The following is a 23,331-nucleotide window of genomic DNA, read 5'->3' on the forward strand; positions in this document are numbered from 1 at the left end:
GTGATTCAGTGTTGTATTCATAGTTGTATTCGGCATTCGTATTCAGTATTATTATTATGACATATTTAGATGATTCTGTTCAGTAATTATTATTATGACATATTTAGCTTTATACCCGTGTAACTCTAAAAAATGTTAACTAGTTTAAAAACTTTATTTATCATAACGAGATTAAAAACTTTATTTATTATAAATTGTTAACTAGGTTAAAATACATGACGATATTACATAAAAAGTTACATATAATCGTGCAGTAGGTGATAACAAAGTTACAATGAAAAGTTTAACCACTAATGACCTCCAGCGGAGCTTGGACCTGCGCGCTGAGGACATCGGCTGCGGCTATGTCCCTCGCGTCCACATATAGTGCACCGGCGAGGACCACGCATCTCACGTGAATCCATCTCATTCAAGTAGCGGGTGGACTTTGGTCTACCTTTCGTCGTGCGCCTCAATGTCCATTTGGAGATCACCTTCGCTCCTTCGTATTTATCCCATGTAGATGGGTCACCCATCGGAACAAACTCGCCTCTGTAAACCTTGCAAATTTCAGACATCTTGTACACATCGTTTACGTACACTTGCCAGTCGAGACGCTGATTGGCGCAACATGCAAGCACGTGGCGACATGGAAGTCGTTCGACCTGGAAATGGCCACAGTCGCAGTGTCGTTGCGCAAGGTTGACCGTGTAAATGGTACCATCTTGCATTTCGCGAACCTCAAACATCTCATTGCGCCTATCAAACCGGTTGACCACAACGTTTCCTGCACGTCGAAAGCTTTCCTCAACTCTCTTCGTTGCAAATTCTGAATACGTGAATCCGTTGCGGCGACGCTCATGAGCCTCGGTACTCTTCCGAGTGAACAACTCATTCAGCCGATAAAAAGTTGACCGGACAAGGGCAGTTACGGGAAGGTTGCGTGCACCCTTCAGGACAGAATTTATGCACTCTACCAAGTTTGTTGTCATATGTCCCCAACGATGACCACCATCGAATGCCAACACCCATCTCTCAACACCGATCTCATCGTACCATTGAGTATATGCCTCACCCCGCTCTTTAAGCCTTTGGTAGTTTTTGTTGTACTCCTGCTCCGTCCTAGAATAGCCTGTTGAACAAACCATTTAATCATAAGCAGATGCCACAAATTTACTATGAATAGAACCATAACAGCAATTTGAAATACCTGTATTCACCACAAGTTTGTGCAAATATGGAGCCTTGAACCTCCTTAAGAAGTTGGATCCGATGTGCCTGATGCAATACATGTGCCACGCCCTTGGTGGTGACCATGCACCGTTACTGCGAGCTATTGCAGCGTCGATGGAGGTATGGCGGTCAGAAATAATACCCACACCATCAATAGTAACAACATATCTTCGCAAATTGGTTAGAAAAAACTCCCACGCGTCTGCTGTCTCACCCTCGACAATCGCAAATGCAATAGGCACAATGTTTTGATTCCCATCTTGTGCAACCGCTACGAGAAGTGCTCCTTTATATTTTCCGTACAGGTGCGTGCCATCAACCTGCACCAGTGGCTTGCAGTGTTTGAATGCTACAATACACGGATAGAAGCTCCAAAAAACACGGTGCAGAACTCTTACACCTTGAACCTCCTCACTCTCGCGGTAAACGGGGAGCGTTTTAATTTGAACACGAGACCTTGGCATCTTCACTGTCATTGCTTTCAACCATACTGGCAGAGTTTGGTAAGAAACTTCCCAATCGCCGAAAATTTTGGCGACAGCTTTCTGCTTTGCCAACCAAGCCTTACGGTAACTCACAGTATAGTTGAACTTGCCTTGAACTTCTGCAATAACAGACTTCACCTTTATCGAGGGGTCTGCTTCGACCAATGGCCTAATGGCATCTGCAATTGTGTCTGAGTCCAACTTTGCATGATCTTGTGAAATCGTGCCCATAGTGCACGTGTGCTTGCCATTGTATCTCCTGATCTCCCAACAAGCTTTTTTTCGAATCAAGCTAGCTCGGATAAGCCAGTCACACCCTACACCATACCCCTTGCATTTCGCATAGAATGTCTGCGGCTCAGACTCATACACAGTGTAATCAACTCCTCTAGAGATGGTGTAGCTTTTGATTGCAGATATCACCGACTCTCTCGAACCAAATTCCATTCCGACACTAAACTCGCCATCTTCCGCCGCAACATTGCCTTCACCTACGACATGCGCACCGCCATCAGTCAGACAAGGCAAATAAAATAAGCACTATAGAAAACTTCAGTTAATAATTATGACATACCTGTATTCGCATTCTCAGGAAATTCCGGAGCATGCATGGCTTCGAGATCTAGAGTCCGCATAAAAGACGGAACACCAAACGGGTGCTGGCTTACAATTGCATTTGCTTCATCTTGCACCGCCGGATTGCCTGCCAAGTCTCCGTCATCGTTTTCGTCATCGACTTCATAGTTAGCTTCGAATTCGTCTTCACTGTCATTGTTATCTTCTTCCCAATCTATATCCCCGAGCTCATTAACATTGATCTCGTCGTCGACCATACTCGTCCCCGGCTGCTGTTCAAACTCAACGTACAGCTCTATCATCGGCACGTGAGATCGGGTTTGTTGATAAATATACAACATCTGCTGCATACTGGCATCGTCAGTGATGGGCATTATTTGAAACTGTATTAACCCACCAAATACTTGCACAGGACTTCTGTATAAAAGATTGCTCACCCTTTTCAAAATGTGGCTTTGAATGTTATTACAAAGACCATTTTGCAACTCGACAAAACCCATGGTACATGGAATGGCAAATGACAACGGACATTCACAAACAAAAGTGACTCCTTCATGTGTGTTTGTTACAACCTCACCGTTATAATATACTCGCAAGTTTGCAACACCTTCCATAACTTCAGCCTTAACTAACTATATTTTTTTGACACAGTTATCTGCCAAAAAAACACCTCTCTAAAGACTTTATGCAAGAAAAAACAAGAGGAGAAGTGAAGATGAAAATGAACATCACCGGACTTCATATTTGTAGGCAAACTTGTGGATTTAAATATTATTTTGTGTACAAAACGCAACCTGCGTTTTGGGACTTCCAAAAAAAAATTTCTGACCCTAACAAAACGCAACTTACGTTTTGTGGGCTTCAAAAAATTTTTCCTTTTTCTGACATAGTAAAACGCAACTTGCGTTTACTATTAAAAAAAAAAAAACAAAACCAAAACGTAAGCTACGTTTGGTATATTTTAAAATTCAAAAAAAAATAAATAAACACAAAACGTAAGTTACGTTTTGCTCTGACCCATAGCAGTGTAATACGTTGCATTCCTTCCATTTCATGGTGATACACATGGCTTCTTTCCATAAGCAAAAAAATCAGCCTGGGGTGATATCCATAAATGTGGACCTGTGAAGATCAGAGACCTGCAAAACGCAGGTAACGTTTTGCAGGAACAAGAAACAGAAAATTGCAGGCCCTGCAAAACGCAGGCTGCGATTGGCGTGGAAATGGAACAAAAAATTGAAACGTGTCCTGCATGCCGACAGGACCAAACTTGACCAACTTCGAACTGAGCAAAACGCAGAATGCGTTTGTCAGTGAACCAGAGCAAAACGCTGGTTACGTTTTGCAGGCTCTATACATGCATGCGTGCCACGTGTTTTGGGAGGGGTTCAGCTGGGTCCTTATAAGTGAGAAACGCAGATTGAAGAAGCATAGTTACTGAAGCAAAGTCATTACCAAAGAAATAGTTGGGGGAGAGTGAAAGAGTTGTGAATCAGCTCGGTGAAGAAGAGCTACATGGTATGGTATAGGAAAAAAAAATGGTGCGTGACTATACCAAACCAGAAGATCATATTATTGAGTATTTGGATCATCCCCATTTTGAAAGTAAATTTTTTTTAATATTTAACAATAAATATATAAATTTATTTAAATTTTATTTATTTGTGTTGTAATTAGTAGTATTGAGGTTATTAATATAATATTATTATAATTAATATTTTGTGTTACGTCTTAAATTTTTTAATACCATTATTATTATTATTATTAGGCAAATTATATTATGATGGTAGAAAGAGTTTAGGAAAGAAACGAAGAATTATTTAGAAAAGTATTATTTTTATTCATATTTTTCATTTGTGATTACAAAGTTCTTATTGATATATAGACCAAAAGTACGCTAAGAGTACACTCGTTATGGAATAATATCCTAATAAATTAATGTCTTTATTGTTAGTAACGTTGTTATTATTATTATTATTATTATTATTATTATTATTATTATTATTAGAAAATAATTTATTAATAATATTTAATAAGAATAATGTGTAATAAATTATTATTTTTTAGTGATTTACTATTATTTTTTATGATAGTAATAATAATAATAATAATACTGTCATCAACAGTAAACGGTTTTGTTAATAATGTTTATGTTGGAAAAAAATTATTATTAAAGATATTATAATAAATGGTTTTTTTTTCAGTAATATTTTGTAATAAAAATTAATACTGTATGTTAATAATAACAAGCCTCGTAGGTTATAGTTATTATAATAAATGGTTATTATTGTTATATTTGGATAACTATTATTATAGTTAGAGTGTTTTTATGATTATTTTATGATACTAGTTATGATAGTGAGAAAAAATTATTATTAATTTTTAATAATTAATAATACTGTTTAATAAATAATAGATAAATATTCGTGATTTTTTAACAGTTTATTATTATTATTATTATTTTTTAATCGGTATTATTTAGAATTTAATAATTATCATTTTTTTGCAGGCTATCAGAAATTTGTTGCCCAGAAAACTGGATCCGCCAGATACGTTGAATGAGGTAGCTGCAGCGACATTGGCATTGACTGGTTTTCAACATGTTTCGCGAGTGGGCGAAATGAGAGGTCATTCTGCACTACTGAGTGCTTTGGTGGAACGCTGGAGGCCGGAGACTCACACGTTTCATCTTTCGGTCGGTGAAGTGACGGTAACACTGGAAGATGTGAGCTATATTCTTGGTCTCCCGATTAATGGGGATGCTGTTACGGGTAGATCAGATAGCAGCCACCAGTTTTTGGTGGAGAACTGCATAGCGTGTTTTGGTCGGGAGCCCGGTCCGGACGATCATGTGTTGGGAAAGGTTAATATTGCTTGGGTCCGGCGGTGCAGAGACACCGAGCCGTGTGATACTCAAGAGTCTCTCGAGCGGTACGTCCGAGCGCACATTTTCTGCATGCTCGGTACAGTTGTGTTTCCGGATAAGTCGACCGTTTCACTGAACTCGAAGTTTCTACCGCTTCTTAGGGATTTCCACCGGATTTCAGGGTATAGTTGGGGAGCAGCCAGTCTGGCACACCTATACAGATCGTTGTGTCGTGCCTCACGATACACCTGCAAGAAAATGGATGGCCCACTGATACTGCTTTTTGTTTGGGCGTGGGAGCGTATGCCGTTCCTGGCACCTATACCCCGCGATCAACTCGGCAATATTGGTGTTCCACTAGCGCGACGGTATTGGCTTTTAGCGGCGTTGTTATTGTTATTATTATTATTAAGCTTATTCATATTGTTATTATTATTATTATTATTATTATTATTATTATTATTATTATTATTATTATTATTATTATTATTATTATTATTATTATTATTTTGTTCTTCTTATTAATAATGTTATTATGTTTTCGTTAGGTGGAGTCATTGGCGCCGATATACGAGATATATACGGCGGCCCACTACGCATTTTAGGCGAGGTCTCGACGACATGGGACTTGACGACGTAAGTTGTACCATTAATGTCCAATGTTTTTATTCAGAACAACAGTTTTTCTAATCGACCTCTTGGTAACTATTATGCAGTTTATATGGCGGCCATATATGGGAGTTGGGATTCCGGATGGCCTCGAACCCCATATGTTCATGTGCTCCACTCAGTCGCCTTTAGTGTCATTCGAGTGCATAGAATGGCACGCGACAGATCGGGTCAGACGACAGTTCGGGATGCAACAGCTACCACCAGGCCCCGCGTTCAACCTTGGTCGTGATCACTGCAAGCGGCTGACAGGACATCAGAACCATGACTGGGAACAGATTTACAGTCAATGGGTTAACAGGTGGACATTTGACCGCTATAACATATTGCAGCAAGGCGAGGAGATTATTGACTTCCATCCTCTCCCAGTGTACTACGACTGATACACACAGCAGTATGGGATTCACCTTCGGCTGTCAGATAGAGTTCCAGGCGGAGAGATAGGCGCCGATGAACCGCAGCAGCAACAGGAAGAACCAGCTGGCCCTCACCAGGGAGTCCCGCCTCATGAGCAACAGGAACAGGTATTGTTTTTAATTCCTAGTATTATGGTTATTAGGTTTATAAATAGTTATCAGTAATTAGTATTACTTGTATTTGCTTGTTAATTAGGTGCCGGCATATGAGCACCACTATCAGGTCCCAGCGCATGAGCACCAGGTTCAGATGCCGGCATATGCCCAGTAGTTTCTGGACCCGGCATATGCCCAGCAGTTTTAGGACCCTGCATATGTTCAGCAGTTTCAGGACCCGGCATATGTCCCGCAGTTTCAGGACCCGGCATATGCCCAGCAGTTTCAGGACCCTGCATATGTTCAGCAGTTTCAGGACCCGGCATATGTCCCGCAGTTTCAGGATCCAGCATATGCCCAGCAGTGGCCGACATATCAGCAGCAGGCATCATATATACCGGAATCACAGCCGCCTCAGGCACCTGAGCCCGACATACCACATCTGGTAATTCCAGCCGAGGGTCACTTTAGTCCATTGGGTGGATTGGACACCATCAGCTTCTCTGAGGTCCTGAGAGATACAGATTTTCTCGGCCCGATGCAACCGCAGGAAGGGCCTGCTACATCTCATCATTCTACTGGTCGTCGCACCACTTCAGGTCATGCTAGTGACTTTGACTTTGATCACTCGACGGGTCATGTAGATCCGATCGGTCCGTCCGTATCACCACGTGGTCAGTTGTTTGATTTGAACGAGTACCCGCAGCAGGACGAAGGAGACTTGGGGTCCGACTTGGAGCAGTGGTATGATCTTGGTGGAGCGAGTGCTCCGGGGATGAGTGGCAGCGGTTTGTATGACACTGGTGCTGTGAGCATGACAGATTTAGGTAGTGGTCCTGACGTCGGCAGTGGGCTGGACGCCGGTGTGTCTCAGGGTCATCCGTATAACTTACGGACACAGACTGCGCCTCCGGACAAATACACCCCATCCTTGTATTCGAAGAAGGCGCCGAGGAAGTAGTCTACTGTAGTTGATGGGTGATTCAGTGTTGTATTCATAGTTGTATTCGGCATTCGTATTCAGTATTATTATTATGACATATTTAGATGATTCTGTTCAGTAATTATTATTATGACATATTTAGCTTTATACCCGTGTAACTCTAAAAAATGTTAACTAGTTTAAAAACTTTATTTATCATAACGAGATTAAAAACTTTATTTATTATAAATTGTTAACTAGGTTAAAATACATGACGATATTACATAAAAAGTTACATATAATCGTGCAGTAGGTGATAACAAAGTTACAATGAAAAGTTTAACCACTAATGACCTCCAGCGGAGCTTGGACCTGCGCGCTGAGGACATCGGCTGCGGCTATGTCCCTCGCGTCCACATATAGTGCACCGGCGAGGACCACGCATCTCACGTGAATCCATCTCATTCAAGTAGCGGGTGGACTTTGGTCTACCTTTCGTCGTGCGCCTCAATGTCCAGTTGGAGATCACCTTCGCTCCTTCGTATTTATCCCATGTAGATGGGTCACCCATCGGAACAAACTCGCCTCTGTAAACCTTGCAAATTTCAGACATCTTGTACACATCGTTTACGTACACTTGCCAGTCGAGACGCTGATTGGCGCAACATGCAAGCACGTGGCGACATGGAAGTCGTTCGACCTGGAAATGGCCACAGTCGCAGTGTCGTTGCGCAAGGTTGACCGTGTAAATGGTACCATCTTGCATTTCGCGAACCTCAAACATCTCATTGCGCCTATCAAACCGGTTGACCACAACGTTTCCTGCACGTCGAAAGCTTTCCTCAACTCTCTTCGTTGCAAATTCTGAATACGTGAATCCGTTGCGGCGACGCTCATGAGCCTCGGTACTCTTCCGAGTGAACAACTCATTCAGCCGATAAAAAGTTGACCGGACAAGGGCAGTTACGGGAAGGTTGCGTGCACCCTTCAGGACAGAATTTATGCACTCTACCAAGTTTGTTGTCATATGTCCCCAACGATGACCACCATCGAATGCCAACACCCATCTCTCAACACCGATCTCATCGCACCATTGAGTATATGCCTCACCCCGCTCTTTAAGCCTTTGGTAGTTTTTGTTGTACTCCTGCTCCGTCCTAGAATAGCCTGTTGAACAAACCATTTAATCATAAGCAGATGCCACAAATTTACTATGAATAGAACCATAACAGCAATTTGAAATACCTGTATTCACCACAAGTTTGTGCAAATATGGAGCCTTGAACCTCCTTAAGAAGTTGGATCCGATGTGCCTGATGCAATACATGTGCCACGCCCTTGGTGGTGACCATGCACCGTTACTGCGAGCTATTGCAGCGTCGATGGAGGTATGGCGGTCAGAAATAATACCCACACCATCAATAGTAACAACATATCTCCGCAAATTGGTTAGAAAAAACTCCCACGCGTCTGCTGTCTCGCCCTCGACAATCGCAAATGCAATAGGCACAATGTTTTGATTCCCATCTTGTGCAACCGCTACGAGAAGTGCTCCTTTATATTTTCCGTACAGGTGCGTGCCATCAACCTGCACCAGTGGCTTGCAGTGTTTGAATGCTACAATACACGGATAGAAGCTCCAAAAAACACGGTGCAGAACTCTTACACCTTGAACCTCCTCACTCTCGCGGTAAACGGGGAGCGTTTTAATTTGAACACGAGACCATGGCATCTTCACTGTCATTGCTTTCAACCATACTGGCAGAGTTTGGTAAGAAACTTCCCAATCGCCGAAAATTTTGGCGACAGCTTTCTGCTTTGCCAACCAAGCCTTACGGTAACTCACAGTATAGTTGAACTTGCCTTGAACTTCTGCAATAACAGACTTCACCTTTATCGAGGGGTCTGCTTCGACCAATGGCCTAATGGCATCTGCAATTGTGTCTGAGTCCAACTTTGCATGATCTTGTGAAATCGTGCCCATAGTGCACGTGTGCTTGCCATTGTATCTCCTGATCTCCCAACAAGCTTTTTTTCGAATCAAGCTAGCTCGGATAAGCCAGTCACACCCTGCACCATACCCCTTGCATTTCGCATAGAATGTCTGCGGCTCAGACTCATACACAGTGTAATCAACTCCTCTAGAGATGGTGTAGCTTTTGATTGCAGATATCACCGACTCTCTCGAACCAAATTCCATTCCGACACTAAACTCGCCATCTTCCGCCGCAACATTGCCTTCACCTACGACATGCGCACCGCCATCAGTCAGACAAGGCAAATAAAATAAGCACTATAGAAAACTTCAGTTAATAATTATGACATACCTGTATTCGCATACTCAGGAAATTCCGGAGCATGCATGGCTTCGAGATCTAGAGTCCGCATAAAAGACGGAACACCAAACGGGTGCTGGCTTACAATTGCATTTGCTTCATCTTGCACCGCCGGATTGCCTGCCAAGTCTCCGTCATCGTTTTCGTCATCGACTTCATAGTTAGCTTCGAATTCGTCTTCACTGTCATTGTTATCTTCTTCCCAATCTATATCCCCGAGCTCATTAACATTGATCTCGTCGTCGACCATACTCGTCCCCGGCTGCTGTTCAAACTCAACGTACAGCTCTATCATCGGCACGTGAGATCGGGTTTGTTGATAAATATACAACATCTGCTGCATACTGGCATCGTCAGTGATGGGCATTATTTGAAACTGTATTAACCCACCAAATACTTGCACAGGACTTCTGTATAAAAGATTGCTCACCCTTTTCAAAATGTGGCTTTGAATGTTATTACAAAGACCATTTTGCAACTCGACAAAACCCATGGTACATGGAATGGCAAATGACAACGGACATTCACAAACAAAAGTGACTCCTTCATGTGTGTTTGTTACAACCTCACCGTTATAATATACTCGCAAGTTTGCAACACCTTCCATAACTTCAGCCTTAACTAACTATATTTTTTTGACACAGTTATCTGCCAAAAAAACACCTCTCTAAAGACTTTATGCAAGAAAAAACAAGAGGAGAAGTGAAGATGAAAATGAACATTACCGGACTTCATATTTGTAGGCAAACTTGTGGATTTAAATATTATTTTGTGTACAAAACGCAACCTGCGTTTTGGGACTTCCAAAAAAAAATTTCTGACCCTAACAAAACGCAACTTACGTTTTGTGGGCTTCAAAAAATTTTTCCTTTTTCTGACATAGTAAAACGCAACTTGCGTTTACTATTAAAAAAAAAAAACAAAACCAAAACGTAAGCTACGTTTGGTATATTTTAAAATTCAAAAAAAAATAAATAAACACAAAACGTAAGTTACGTTTTGCTCTGACCCATAGCAGTGTAATACTTTGCATTCCTTCCATTTCATGGTGATACACATGGCTTCTTTCCATAAGCAAAAAAATCAGCCACAACTCAAAGTATAGTAAACTCGTAATAATGTTCATGGATTCAAACCGTCAGCAGATGTATTCTGACTTCTTCGTTGTTTTATTGTTTACTTTGACTATGATTGATTGTGCATGTATCATGGTACATATATATTTGTGTACTTTTAGTATAATTCAAGATATTGTCATTATTATATGTGGATGGCGGCTCAGATTATTGGCATCGTATATTTCTCTGGTGATTTACGTATCTATTTTCTTTTTCTTGTCAGAATATAATATTTTTTATGATATTATTTTTCTTTTTAATTTAAACTGATAAAAAGATCTAATATAAATCTAACATTTGTTATTGCAGTAATATTAAAAAAATAATATTTAAAATTATTTTATATAACATTATATATATATATAACATCTATAATTATATATTTATTTCATCTAAAATTATATAATTATTTTAATAATAATTAATAAATACTAAATAGATAACTTTAGATTATTTGAGCTGTTTTTTATATTCTTCTAAATATTATTGTTCTTATTTAATATATGTTTTATTTTTTATTTGTTTGTAAAAATTTTCCTTTAATTTCCTTTAATTTTTTTATTGTATCATACTGTATCAATTTTTGGCACGCTATCTCAGAATTGTTATTAGGGGAACATAAGATTTTATATATGTGACGGCTATCCTATTTGAACAGATGCAGTAGGCAGTTTGGGCATCACGTGCTTCGTTAGTACCATTTATCCATGTCATGCTGAAATCTCTTCGAAGCAAAAATGTGTGTGTTATTTTATTAATTAACTAGTACTTATTGTATATTTATAAGTGATGTTATCATTTTTTATATAAATTTCGTTATTGAAATTGAACATGTTAGTTTGACTGTGTGTGTGAGGAGTTTGGTGGATGACAATGGAGTAGTAGTGGTATTAGTCTTGCTTGACCAAATTAAATTAAACATTAACATAATTGATAAAATATAAAATATAAACAGAGTTTGATAGATATTTTATAATAAAATATTTATCATTAGATAGATATTTTATAATAAAATATAAATTAATAAAAAAAAGTACAAAAGGTGAGGTTTGATGTAGTTTCAAGAAACTGCAATAGTTAAAATAGGGAGTTAAAATCCGATAGCTAGTGTTTTGGACCCGGTTTTTGGGTTCCCTTCGAATCAGCTACAACTCGGATACTCAGGCCCAGGCTATAACTGTGGCTCGAACTGGCCCAACAAGCTTGATGACCACTTAATTGATATTTAAATTTAAATACTTTCTTTATATTAGCTAACAATGTAAGATAAGATAATGATAAAAAATTATATAAAGGGATTAAAGGGCTCTCTCAGGTATGATACTTATTCCTAACCTTCACATACACCTCTCATATTCATTCTGACTTGAACGTTGGAGTGTCTTTGCAGGTACCACTTTTTGCCGCTCCAGAAGTTTGACCCGTCACCATCAAGACCGGCTAGTCCCCGATCCCTCTCACAACCCATACGAGAAATATCTCGTACATTGACACTGTCTGTGGGATCAACCAAGCCTTAATGGCATGACAGAGGAATTCGAGGAGCTATCCTCGAGTCATCACCATGAACCCAACTTGCCAAATCAGACGCATAAAACACAAAATGATACCCCTACCAACCCACAAGAAAGTAATAACCATTGCAGTGCACCACCAATCAATCTCTAAGGGATAATTCATGAACTGTTTGAAAGGGTACAAACCCTGGAAGGCCGGATCGCTTCCAAAGAGTGGTACCAGCCAGAACACATGAGTCAAGCAACCCCTCGTAGCCGATCATGGCGAGAAACCCAGAATGAAAAATCCTCTAACCGGAATCATAGCAAACGCCAAAAATCACAGCGCCTCCCACGAACTAGAATGTCGATGACACGAGGAGGACAGAAGGTACTGTCGAGATCCCAAACGGACAACGAACAAACACGTCATAATAAGAGCCACCCTGTTCACCAAGAAAATCCTAAAGACCAAACTACCGAAAAACTTTGACAAGCCAATCGATATGAAATATGACGGTACGAAAGACCCCCAGGAACACCTGACAACCTTCGTAGCCAGGATGAACCTGGAAGGAGTCACCGATGCGGTCCGGTCTAGGGCATTCCTGGAAACCCTGGCGGGCCCAGCAACAAATGGTTTAACGCCCTCCCGAATGGCTCAATCACAGTTTTTAACGATATCACCAGGAAGTTCATGGCACAATTCACCACTAGGGTTGCTAAAGCAAAACACCCGATCAACCTACGGGGAGTCACCTAACGACAAGACGAACCCACAAGGAAGTACCTTGACAGGTTCAACGATGAGTGCCTAACGATCGACGGGCTCACAAATTATGTGGCCAACCTTTGTCTGACCAACGGACTCATAAATGAAGATTTTCGAAAGCACCTAACAACGAACCAGTGTGGACAATGAATAAGATCCAAAACATGGCAAGAGAATACATAAACGACGAAGAGGTGAGCCACTTCGTGGCTTCCAATAAACAGCACCACGCCAACACGGCACCACGAAGCAACCTCCACTCAAAGAAACTCTAAAGGAGCACTTCAAGCCCACCCCTACCAACCGGCTACCTAGGGTAGGAAAGTTCACAAACTACACACCTCTGTCAATCCTAATCACGAAGATCTATCACCAGATAGCGGAGCGAGAAATCCTCCCAAAGGAACGACAACTAAAGAAACGAATTGGCGGCAGCAAGAGTCTATACGACGATTACCATTGAGGATACAAACACAAGACCCAAGATTGCTTCGATCGAAAGGACGCTCTGGAACAAGCCATCCGAGATGGCAAACTCCCCGAGTTCACCAAAATCATCCGAGAACTCAGAAAAACTGAAAGAGAAAGATCACCAAAATGGGAAGTACGCAACCCCAGGACGATAGGACAGGAACCCCAAGAAAGTCTGAAAGCCGACCCCACCACAATAGTAAACGTAATCATGAAAAAAGACGCGCTGAAAAAGTCAATATCAGAATTAAAAAAGGATCTGAGAGTCTTAGTCGTAAAAATCCAAGCATCAACCTCTTCCTTTCCAGCAGCAATTACGTTCTCCCTCGATGATTGCCAGCACAGCACCTCGGCGGAAGACGCTCCCTTCGTCATCTCAGAAAAGGTCGGGAGCGGACTAGTGAAAAGAATATTGGTCGACACTGGGCTAATTCTAACATCCTCTTCAAAGGAGCCTTTTATAAGCTAGGCCTCTGAAATGAAAATCTGCAAAGCCATCACAACGGGTTGATTGGATTCGGGGATAACTTCTTCAAACCGAACGGTTCCATGGTGTTAGAGTAACCATTGGAACTGGAAGCCAGAGAAAAACCATACTCTCTGAATACGTGGTCCTCAAAGATTCTACCACCTACATCATCCTAGAGAGGAAAATGATTAACGACTTGTCTGCCGTCATATTCACCAAGTTCCTCATCATGAAGTTTCAAGCTGACAACGGCACCATTGGCACCATACACGGTGACCATGAAGCCACAGCAGAATGTGACAACACAAGTCTAGCTCTTCAGAAACAATCCCGAGATGCGGTAGGGATCTTCCTACCCGACCTCAATGCACGACAAGACGACCATCCAAGATCGGAACTGGAAGGAGACATGGAAAAGTTACAAATAAGACAGACCAAGGAGGAATTCACATTCTTCAATAAAAGCTTACCCTTCAGCCTAAGGCAAAACAGAGACCTATTGGCCATGGATAGACCTAGAATTAATGTCCCATTGGCTAGCCATAAACCCCAAGGCCAAGCCAGTAGCACAAAGAAGAAGAAAGATAGATGTCTGCAGATTGAGCAGCCGATATCAGAAAGCAAGTAAAGATCCTACTCGAAGTAGGCTTCATCCAAGAACTCTCCTATACGACCTGGCTGGCCAACATCATCCTATTCAAAAAAGCAAACGACAAATAGCGAATGTGCGTTGACTACACAGACTTGAACAAATCTTGTCCAAAGGATGCCTTCCTTCTGCCAAACATTGACAGACTAGTAGATGCTGCCTTGAGACACCAATATCTTAGCTTCATGGATGCATACTCTGGGTACAATCAGATATTAATGCACCAACCCAACGAGGAGAAAACAGCATTCATAACCCCTGAGAAACATACTGCTATACAGTCACGCCCTTTGGATTGAAAACCGTCGGGGCCACCTACCAACAGCTCGTCACTAAGATTTTTAAAGATCTCTCGGGAACCAACCTGGAGGTCTACATTGATGACATGTTAGCCAAAACACAAGTCGGCGAGGAACTCATTGATGACCTAAAGCTTATACTAGGTACTCTAAGGAAATACCAAATGCATCTCAATCCAACTAAGTGCGCCTTCGGGATAGAGGCCCGGAAGTTTCTGGACTTCATGAGTACACAATGAGAAGTTGAGGTAAACCCAGACAAGCGTAAGGCTATCCTCGAGATGAAAAACCCCACAAACCTCAAAGATGTCCAAAGACTAACGGGATGACTTGCCGTCCTCATGAAAAAGGGCATAAGCTCCAAATGGGACCCAAATGCAAAGAAGCCTTCCAGCCCTTCAAAAGAGTACTAGCGGAGTCTCCATACTCTCAACACCAAGAAGGGGAGAAACATGTTACCTTTACCTAGCCATAATAGACGAAGTGCTAGCTGCAACACTCATCCGAGAAGACGAGCAAAGGACACAGAGCCTTGTATACTTCATAAGTAAAGTCTTCCAAAATGTTGAGACACGATACTCCAAACTCGAGAAACTCGCCTTTGCACTACTCATGGCATCCCGATGTCTTCGACAGTACTTCCAAGGCCACCCTATCATGATCCGAACTGATTAGATGGTGAGGCAAGTACTACAGAAACAAGACCTTGCAGGACGGATGCTCACCTAGTCTATTGAGCTATCGCAATACGAGATCAGGTTGGAACCCAAGAACGCGATAAATGCCCAGGATATGGCATACTTCATAGCCAAAATGATCCTGGGGAGAGAACCCACGGAAATATGGAAGCTCCACGTTGACAGCTCGTCAAACACCAACTCGGGGGGGGGGACAGGAACAATACTGGAAAATGAGTACGGGATCGCAATCGAACAATCCATTCGATACAAGTTTCCAATCTCAAATAACCAGGCCAAATATGAAGTCCTTTTAGCCGAATTGACACTGGCTAAAGAGGTCGGCACGAAAATGCTAAAAAGTCTGCAGTGACTCTAGGTAGTCATCTCCCAAAAAAAATGGGGACTACCAAACACGGGACCCCTTATTACAATAATACTTATCCAAAGTTAAGGAGTTAACTTCGGAGTTCCACGAGGTAACCATTTGGCATATTCCTAGAAAATAGAATGCAAGAGCGGACCTCCTTTCCAAACTTGCAAGTACCAAGTCAGTCCTAGCGAACAGATTATTCATCCACGAAGTCATCAGAACACCATCGGTCAGGACCACGACAAACCTTGCCGTATCAGACTGACACTCTTAGACCTTTCCAATCCTTTGATACCTCACCGACGGATGCCTACCCGAGGATCCGAAGGAAGCGAAGTGTGTAAAGCGAGAAGCCCCCAAATACACCACAATAGCTAAACAACTACACAAACGAGGACTATCACAACCCCTCCTCGAATGTATAGAACCCGGTGACACAGACTACATATTTTATGAATTCACGAAGGATGCTATGGCCATCATGTTGGGGGGAATACCCTAGCTCAAAAGATCATCCGAGCCGGATACTTCTGTCCCACTATCATAAGAGATTCCCTCCAACAAGTTAGAAGTTGTCTAAAATGCCAAGCGTAAAATCCCATAAGTTAATAAATAATGAATCAATAAATTAATTATGAGCCAAAGGAATTAGGAAATTAAATTTTATAATTAGAAGGAGTAAAAATCTTAAAAACTCTAATTTTAAAGATTTTGGTGCAAAGTTGGGCCAAATTGGCTAAACCGGATCCATATTGGGTCCAAAGCCCAACATATAAAACCTTATCACAGTTACTCTTCCCCTTCATTCCCTAAGAAGCACGTTGAGAAGAAGGTGAAAATCAAGAATACAAACCCTCATTCTCTCCCAAATTTTGTTTTTGCATAACTTTCAGTCCGTTGAGTGATGTGCTCTTGGCTGCTAATCCCATTTTGTATTCTAAATCAAAGCATTTTGAACTCAATATGCATTTTGTTCAAGATTTGGTAACTGCTAAGGTTGTTAATGTAAGTCATATTCTTGGAAAAGTTCAAGTTGCAGATATTTTAACGAAACATATCCCTTCAGAAGTATTTCTATTTTTTAAGGACAAACTCAAAGTACAAACTCTTTCCACCTTGAGTTTGAGGGAGAATCTAAGTAAGGATAATGAGAAAAAGCCAAGTGAAGGTGTTGTGCCTGATAAGAACTCTCTAAAAATTTTAGAAAAGGTTGAGTCAGCTCAAGTTAATTAGTTAGGTTGAGTCAGCAAAGTTATTGGAGTTTTGTGTTGATTGTTGAGATTCTTTAGTGTTACTAGAAAGATTGATTGTGTACTCATTATTCTGATAGTGAAAAATTTTACTGAACTAGGTCCCATAGGTATTTTTGTCCCTCTTTTAAAAAATTTTCTATGACAAAAATTATGGTCTTTGATATTTTAATTTCTGTCATTGTATTTGTTACTTAGAGTATTTTTGATGTTGCTTATTTAATTGCACAAGTTGTAAAAAAAATATATTTTGAGTACTTTACTGATAGATAAGTTCTTGTCTGAATCTTAGTTTTTTCCAACAATTATATAGCTATTTCAATTCGAAAAAAGGTAGTTGGGTGTGACATCACTACTAGAAATATCACTTTTAACGGCTATTTATTTTGCTTTTAGCTACAATAAAAATGGCCGCTAATGCATTTACTGGCAATCAGACATTAGACGTCTTATACTGGGTCGCTAAAATTATAATTGCCATTAAAAATCTTTTTAATGATCGCAAAAAGTATATAACTTTTAGCGGCCATTTTCTTGGCAATTGATATGACCACTAAAAGTAATTCTAAGACTGCAATGTTATTCACTTTTAGTGACCATTACTATTGCCACCAAAATCTATTTTACCAACAATTTATACGGTCACTAAAAATAATTCTAAATTTTAATGTTATTCACTTTTAGTTGCTAATACTATTGCCACTAAAATTTTAAGACATTTTTTAATTATATTCACTCTTTTAGAAATAGCAACTTATTCTTTTCTTAAAATTTCAAAATTATTTTTATCAACAATTATTATTATGTACATAATATAGATATACTAAAATTAATTATTACAAAATAAAATATTTTATTAAATTCAAAATATTTATTTACAATTTTTTTTGAAAAATAATAAAGCATAATATAAATTTATATAACATAAATACTATAAGTCTATGCTACATCAATAATTAGTACATAGCTAATGATAAAAATAAATGAATATTTCATATTATGATGATTATGATTAGTACTAAAAATGCATATCTTAATGTCATTACAAACACCACTGCTATCCCTACATTGCAAAAAACAAACATATACATAATCATTAGAATAATACTAATTCATTCTCATTGTTAATTAATTGAAAGAGAGAATATGACATAATTAATAACCTAGACGAGGACCTATCGTTAATAATGAGTAAAAATAAAATAGAACACGGTAAACTTTATTAATTATAATTGCTAGTTGCTAATATGTAATAATAGAATCAAGAGTAAAAACTAGAAAGTCCTTACCTAGAACTAGAATTTTTTACTGCCTTTGCATTATTAAATGCTTCAACAACTGAGTTTGAACATTAGTGGAACTCAAACTACACATCATTTAAAAGAGAAATTTAAGTATCAAAAGAGGACTGACAACTAGAAGTAATTGAAAAAAAAAATGCTACATATCAACAACAGCATAATAAGTACATTGCAAAAGTAGGGGTTAGAGGCATCAAGGCATTCTTTTTTATTCACAAACCTAGAATTAGAACCAACGATTGAATCAGCCAAACACAAAATTGCAGCAAGAGAATATGAATTTGAAGAAATGAATATTATTAGTACATGACAACATATAATTTACTATATTTTTGGCAGAAAAGATTGAATATTCAAACTAAATAATTAATTGAGCAAAAAAAAAATTCAACAATTACAAATAGAATTATAGGAATTGACAATATGTAAATTACAAACAAAATGCAGTTAATTGCAACTATTACAGTAAGCAATAAATTATGAATTAGTTACAATTACCAGTACAAATAAAAAGAAAAAAAGGTCGAGAAGGAGAAGTAACGATTGTTACCTACTTCAAAATTTAAATGGAAACGATGAAGAGCAAGCTGAGCAATGAATTTGGCCACTAAGAAGAAATAGAGAAGTAGCAACAATCGTTTGCGAAGAGAAAGCGAATGCAACAACGATGCCGTTCTTGGAGAAAATGTGTTGTCAGAAAATAAATGCACTTTCTTTTAGTCTCAAAGGCTTGAGCGTTGCTACTTGATTTGGAATGCATTGGCAGAGGTGCCTTTGCTTGATCCTGAAAGTTTTATGGCAACAGCAAAAAAGAAATGACCTAAGACAGTGACGACGAAGATATTGAGCTTAGGATTTCAGCAATAAGCTCTCCCTTTCCTCTGAATCTCTATATATTTCTCGCACTCACTCTCTCTATCTCTATCTCATTTTCTTTTCTAATTTTTGGTGACTTTTCATATGTTTTAGTGGCATTTTTCCTCTATTTTTTAATTGGCCAACTCTTATAAAAAAATATTTTAATAAAAATAATACTAATAAAGGTGTTATGGCTACTAAAATTTTTTACTAAGAATAAATATTTTTTTTATATTTTTATTGATAATAATAATAATTGTTATTATAATTATTATATTATTAGTGACAAATATATAATGGCAATAAAATATAACTTAAATTAAGAAAATAGTGGTCATTATATTATTATCGTTAAAAGTTTGTCGTTAAAATTAATGATTCTGGTAATGCGTAATGATCTCATTAGTATCATCATATCTTCGAACCAAAATGTTCGTGTTTTATTATAATTAACTATACTTATTGTATATTTATAAGTGATGTTATCATTCTTACATAAATTTCATTATTAAAATTAAACATGATGTAGTAATTGTAGTTGGACTGGGTGTGTGAGGAGTTTGGTGGATGAGAGTGGAGTCTACCACCATATATGAGTCTGCTGGTCTTAATTAATTGACATATTAGATGAGTTTAGTAGATGAATTTACTATGATGGCGGCAACCATATTTGATTGGATTAAGATATATAACATGTTAGTTAAAACATATTTGATTAAGATATTCCACTATTTATGTCCACATCAGCATGCAATAATACATCCCCTCTAGTAGTCTAGTGTATGTATAGTAAGAGGCATATGTCAGTTAACATATTCTTCATTGGCAACTATATAAATATTATTATGTCGGTTTTTTCTTAATATATAAAATATATTTTCTTGTTAAAATTTACAGGTAAACGAGAAAACATAACTGAATAAAAAAAATAATATATCATTTTTATTAAGTTAAAAGGATTAAAATGCTCTTTTTAGGATTAAAGTTTTGTATTCAAAAATAAAATTATATTATAAAAGACTAAAGACTATTTTTTTATTATAAAAGGACAAAATACCTTTTAAAGTAGATTAATTCTATAAAGAATAAAATATCCTTTTAAAATTAAGATCGTTTAATTTGTATTATAAAATAGAAATCTAAATTTAGTTTTAAAAAGACTAACATATATATATCATGTAAGTTAATTTTGAAAGATGAAAGTTTTCTTTTAGAATTAGGGTTGTTTAATTGTATTAGACATTAGAAATTTGTGTTTGATTATAAAAGGTTTAAATATAAGTTTGGTTAATGTATTATTACACTAAAATACCCCATTGAAGATTAATTTAAGAGACTTAAATGCCTTTATAATAAAATTAATATTCTTTAAATTAATTAAAAAGTAGAAAGTTGAAAGTCATTTTAAAAATACTAAAATACTCCGTTTAGTATTAATTTTAATGATAATCCACACAAATAGTATGCAAAAGTTTATATTCCTCAACAAAAAAGTCTTAAAAGATATGAATGATAAATATATGGTCGAACATTTTTATTTTTAAATTTAGTGATTTTACTCTAAATAAACTTTTTTGTGAAAAACTAAAAAAGAAGTCTTGTGATCAAATTTTGCTATGATATTTGCATGCAATTTTAATAAATACTTATCTAAATATTTGTTCGGACAAAATTTTGAATCAAATATATAAATATTTTGCTAAATACAAAATTGGTTTGTTGCTTGTTAAAAAATAATATTTTTGTTGTTTTCGTCACATATTTTGTTGTCACGTTTTTTATTTTTTATTTTTTTGAAGTCTTATTTGTTTTCTATTATTTTTTGGATTATTTTTGTCAATAAAATTAAATTTTAGATACGATCTTGTTAATTTATCCCAATATAAAGACTAAAAATGTACGCTCTTTTAGAATTAAAGTTGTTTAATTGAATTAAAAAAAATCAAAATTTGAATTTCATTTCAAAAGTGTAGTAGATACCGGTGGTTCCAAGAAATGCTGTTGTTTTCTAAACGTATTCGGCTTGTAGAGGTATAAAACTAGATAACCTGATATTGTGGGCTTGTTTTGATGAGTTTTGTTTTTGAAAAAGATTTGTTTTTTAGTTGTTTTTTTTAAAGATTTTTTAAAAAAATAAAAGTAATTTTATGTTTGGATATTTCATGTAAAAAGATTTTTTTATTTATTAATTATGTTTGGATATAATAAGATAAAAATATTTTTTGTTTATTTATTATGTAAAAAATGTCTTTTTTAAGAAAAAAAATATCTTTTAAAAAAAAGGTAAATTGTAACTTCTCAAAAAAGATATTTTTAATTTTTTTTAGTACTTTTACTTTTACTATTAGAAATTTACCAAACACGCTAAAAAATAAAAAAAAGATATTTTTTCAACAAAAAATATCTTTTTTTTATCAAAATAATAACACCTAAACAAGCACTGAATATATTTGAACTGAAAAAAGATCTTTTAAAGTGATAATATTAGTAAAGTGGTAAAGTGATGTTTTTTTGGTTTCCCATGGTATCCCCAACCCGACAGGTCAAGGACTACTTCGTTGTAGATCTGAGCTCCATTTAAGGGTCTGCCACTGGCCAATGGGTTACTGCATACACAAGGCGGAATTCGAACCCCCGACACTTGCTTAAGCGAACGAGTGAGCTGACCACTCGACCAACCCAAGTTGGTTGGTAAAGTGATGTTTTAATCACCTTTGAATTTGTAACATTTATTATCTGTAAGTTCCGCTATCTTAAATTAATGGTGATTAATGATATACTTTTTTTTCTAAGGTAACAATACAACTTTAGAGAAGTCGAATCTATTTGAACTACTATATATGTTACTTCAATGCGTGTAACACAAGTTTGGAGTAGAACAATATACAATAGTATATATGAAATTGAATTTTATTATGTATTTGCTACAATGCCACTATAATATTTTTGGTTTAAGGTAACTCTTGTTCGAAAAAGGATTTGATAAAAGTTGCTTTAAATAGACAAAGATTACTTTTGGCCAGTTATGTTATCTTTAAATAGGGCAAAGATAAAATTTTTTTTTACAACCCATAAAAATAGCTGTTTTCGAATATCTAAAACTATATTTACAAAATATTGCAATATAAAAAATTTAAGACAATATATTTAAATAAAAATATAATATTTTATAAGAGTTATTAAAAAAATTTAACAAAATAATACATAACGTTTATAAAAAATTGCGTAAAATTATTCATAGTTAAAAAATTTAGAGAGAAACTTTTAATCATATTCCCATGCCTATTTTATTTTTTTCCTCCAAATAAAATAGAAAAAGAACCAAAAAAAACTTGTAAAAGGGTTTCGGTCATCAGTTCACCAAAACTATCCATTGAAATTCCTATCACTACAAAAAAGTTTTAGAATAGTGACCAATTTATTAGAGTAGTACATTCCCCATATGAGACCATTACTAAATCGGTTGCTAAATCGGTTGTTATTCTGATAATTTTCTATAGTGTATCCTATACCTTTAAACTCTAGAAAGGCTAAAACACTTGAAGCTAACGATGACAGTTGACGACTCTTCTCCACTGCACGGTGCGTTCCTCCATGGTGTGGTGTGCTTCTCCACTGTGTGGTGCACTCTTTGTTTTGCGAGGAACCACCACCGTGGACCACCTATTTTCTCCTCCACCTTCTCCCAACCACCACTGGCAAGCAACCCCTCTCTCCCTTCTTTGCTCCTTCTTCCTCTTCTTCTCTTTTCTTGCCTCATCCTCTTCGTGAACCAGAGACCATCGAAGCCATTTTCCTTGTATCGCTTCCTCTTCCTCCCCTTTCCTTCTATCTCTCACCCAACCTCTCTTTCTCTAGCTCGCCCTCTCTCATACTGCAGAACTGTAGCAACCCCTGTTTCTCTGGCCAGCTCTAATGCATTCCGGCAATCACCCCTCCACCGTTCTATTATTTTGGAGACACTATAGCGTAGCTACAACCTCCTTTCTCCTGCATTCTTATTTCTCTGATCTTCAGTTT

The 23,331-nt window shown here is 37.5% G+C and overlaps 2 protein-coding genes and 1 long non-coding RNA gene across 3 annotated transcripts; all 3 read right to left on the reverse strand.

The window, feature by feature from the left end:
* Positions 1-290: 290 nt before the first annotated feature.
* On the reverse strand, positions 291-2,530 carry LOC112794645 (uncharacterized). The gene is made up of 4 exons (XM_025836635.1): positions 2,272-2,530; positions 2,121-2,188; positions 1,190-2,048; positions 291-1,111 (listed from the first exon to the last, which is right to left on the reverse strand). The coding sequence occupies exons 1-4, from the start codon at positions 2,528-2,530 to the stop codon at positions 291-293; spliced, it is 2,007 nt and encodes a 668-aa protein (XP_025692420.1).
* A 4,316-nt stretch (positions 2,531-6,846) lies between these two features.
* LOC112794647 (uncharacterized) lies at positions 6,847-17,868 on the reverse strand. The gene is made up of 3 exons (XM_072235064.1): positions 9,570-17,868; positions 8,488-9,486; positions 6,847-8,409 (listed from the first exon to the last, which is right to left on the reverse strand). The coding sequence occupies exons 1-3, from the start codon at positions 10,183-10,185 to the stop codon at positions 7,589-7,591; spliced, it is 2,436 nt and encodes an 811-aa protein (XP_072091165.1). The 5' UTR covers positions 10,186-17,868; the 3' UTR covers positions 6,847-7,588.
* A 472-nt stretch (positions 17,869-18,340) lies between these two features.
* LOC140184398 (uncharacterized) lies at positions 18,341-19,495 on the reverse strand. The gene is made up of 2 exons (XR_011880927.1): positions 19,008-19,495; positions 18,341-18,518 (listed from the first exon to the last, which is right to left on the reverse strand). It is a non-coding gene; the product is annotated as an uncharacterized lncRNA (long non-coding RNA).
* Between the last annotated feature and the right edge of the window lie 3,836 nt (positions 19,496-23,331).

This window comes from Arachis hypogaea, chromosome 4, assembly GCF_003086295.3.
Source record: "Arachis hypogaea cultivar Tifrunner chromosome 4, arahy.Tifrunner.gnm2.J5K5, whole genome shotgun sequence".
NCBI classification, from domain to species: Eukaryota; Viridiplantae; Streptophyta; class Magnoliopsida; order Fabales; family Fabaceae; genus Arachis; species Arachis hypogaea.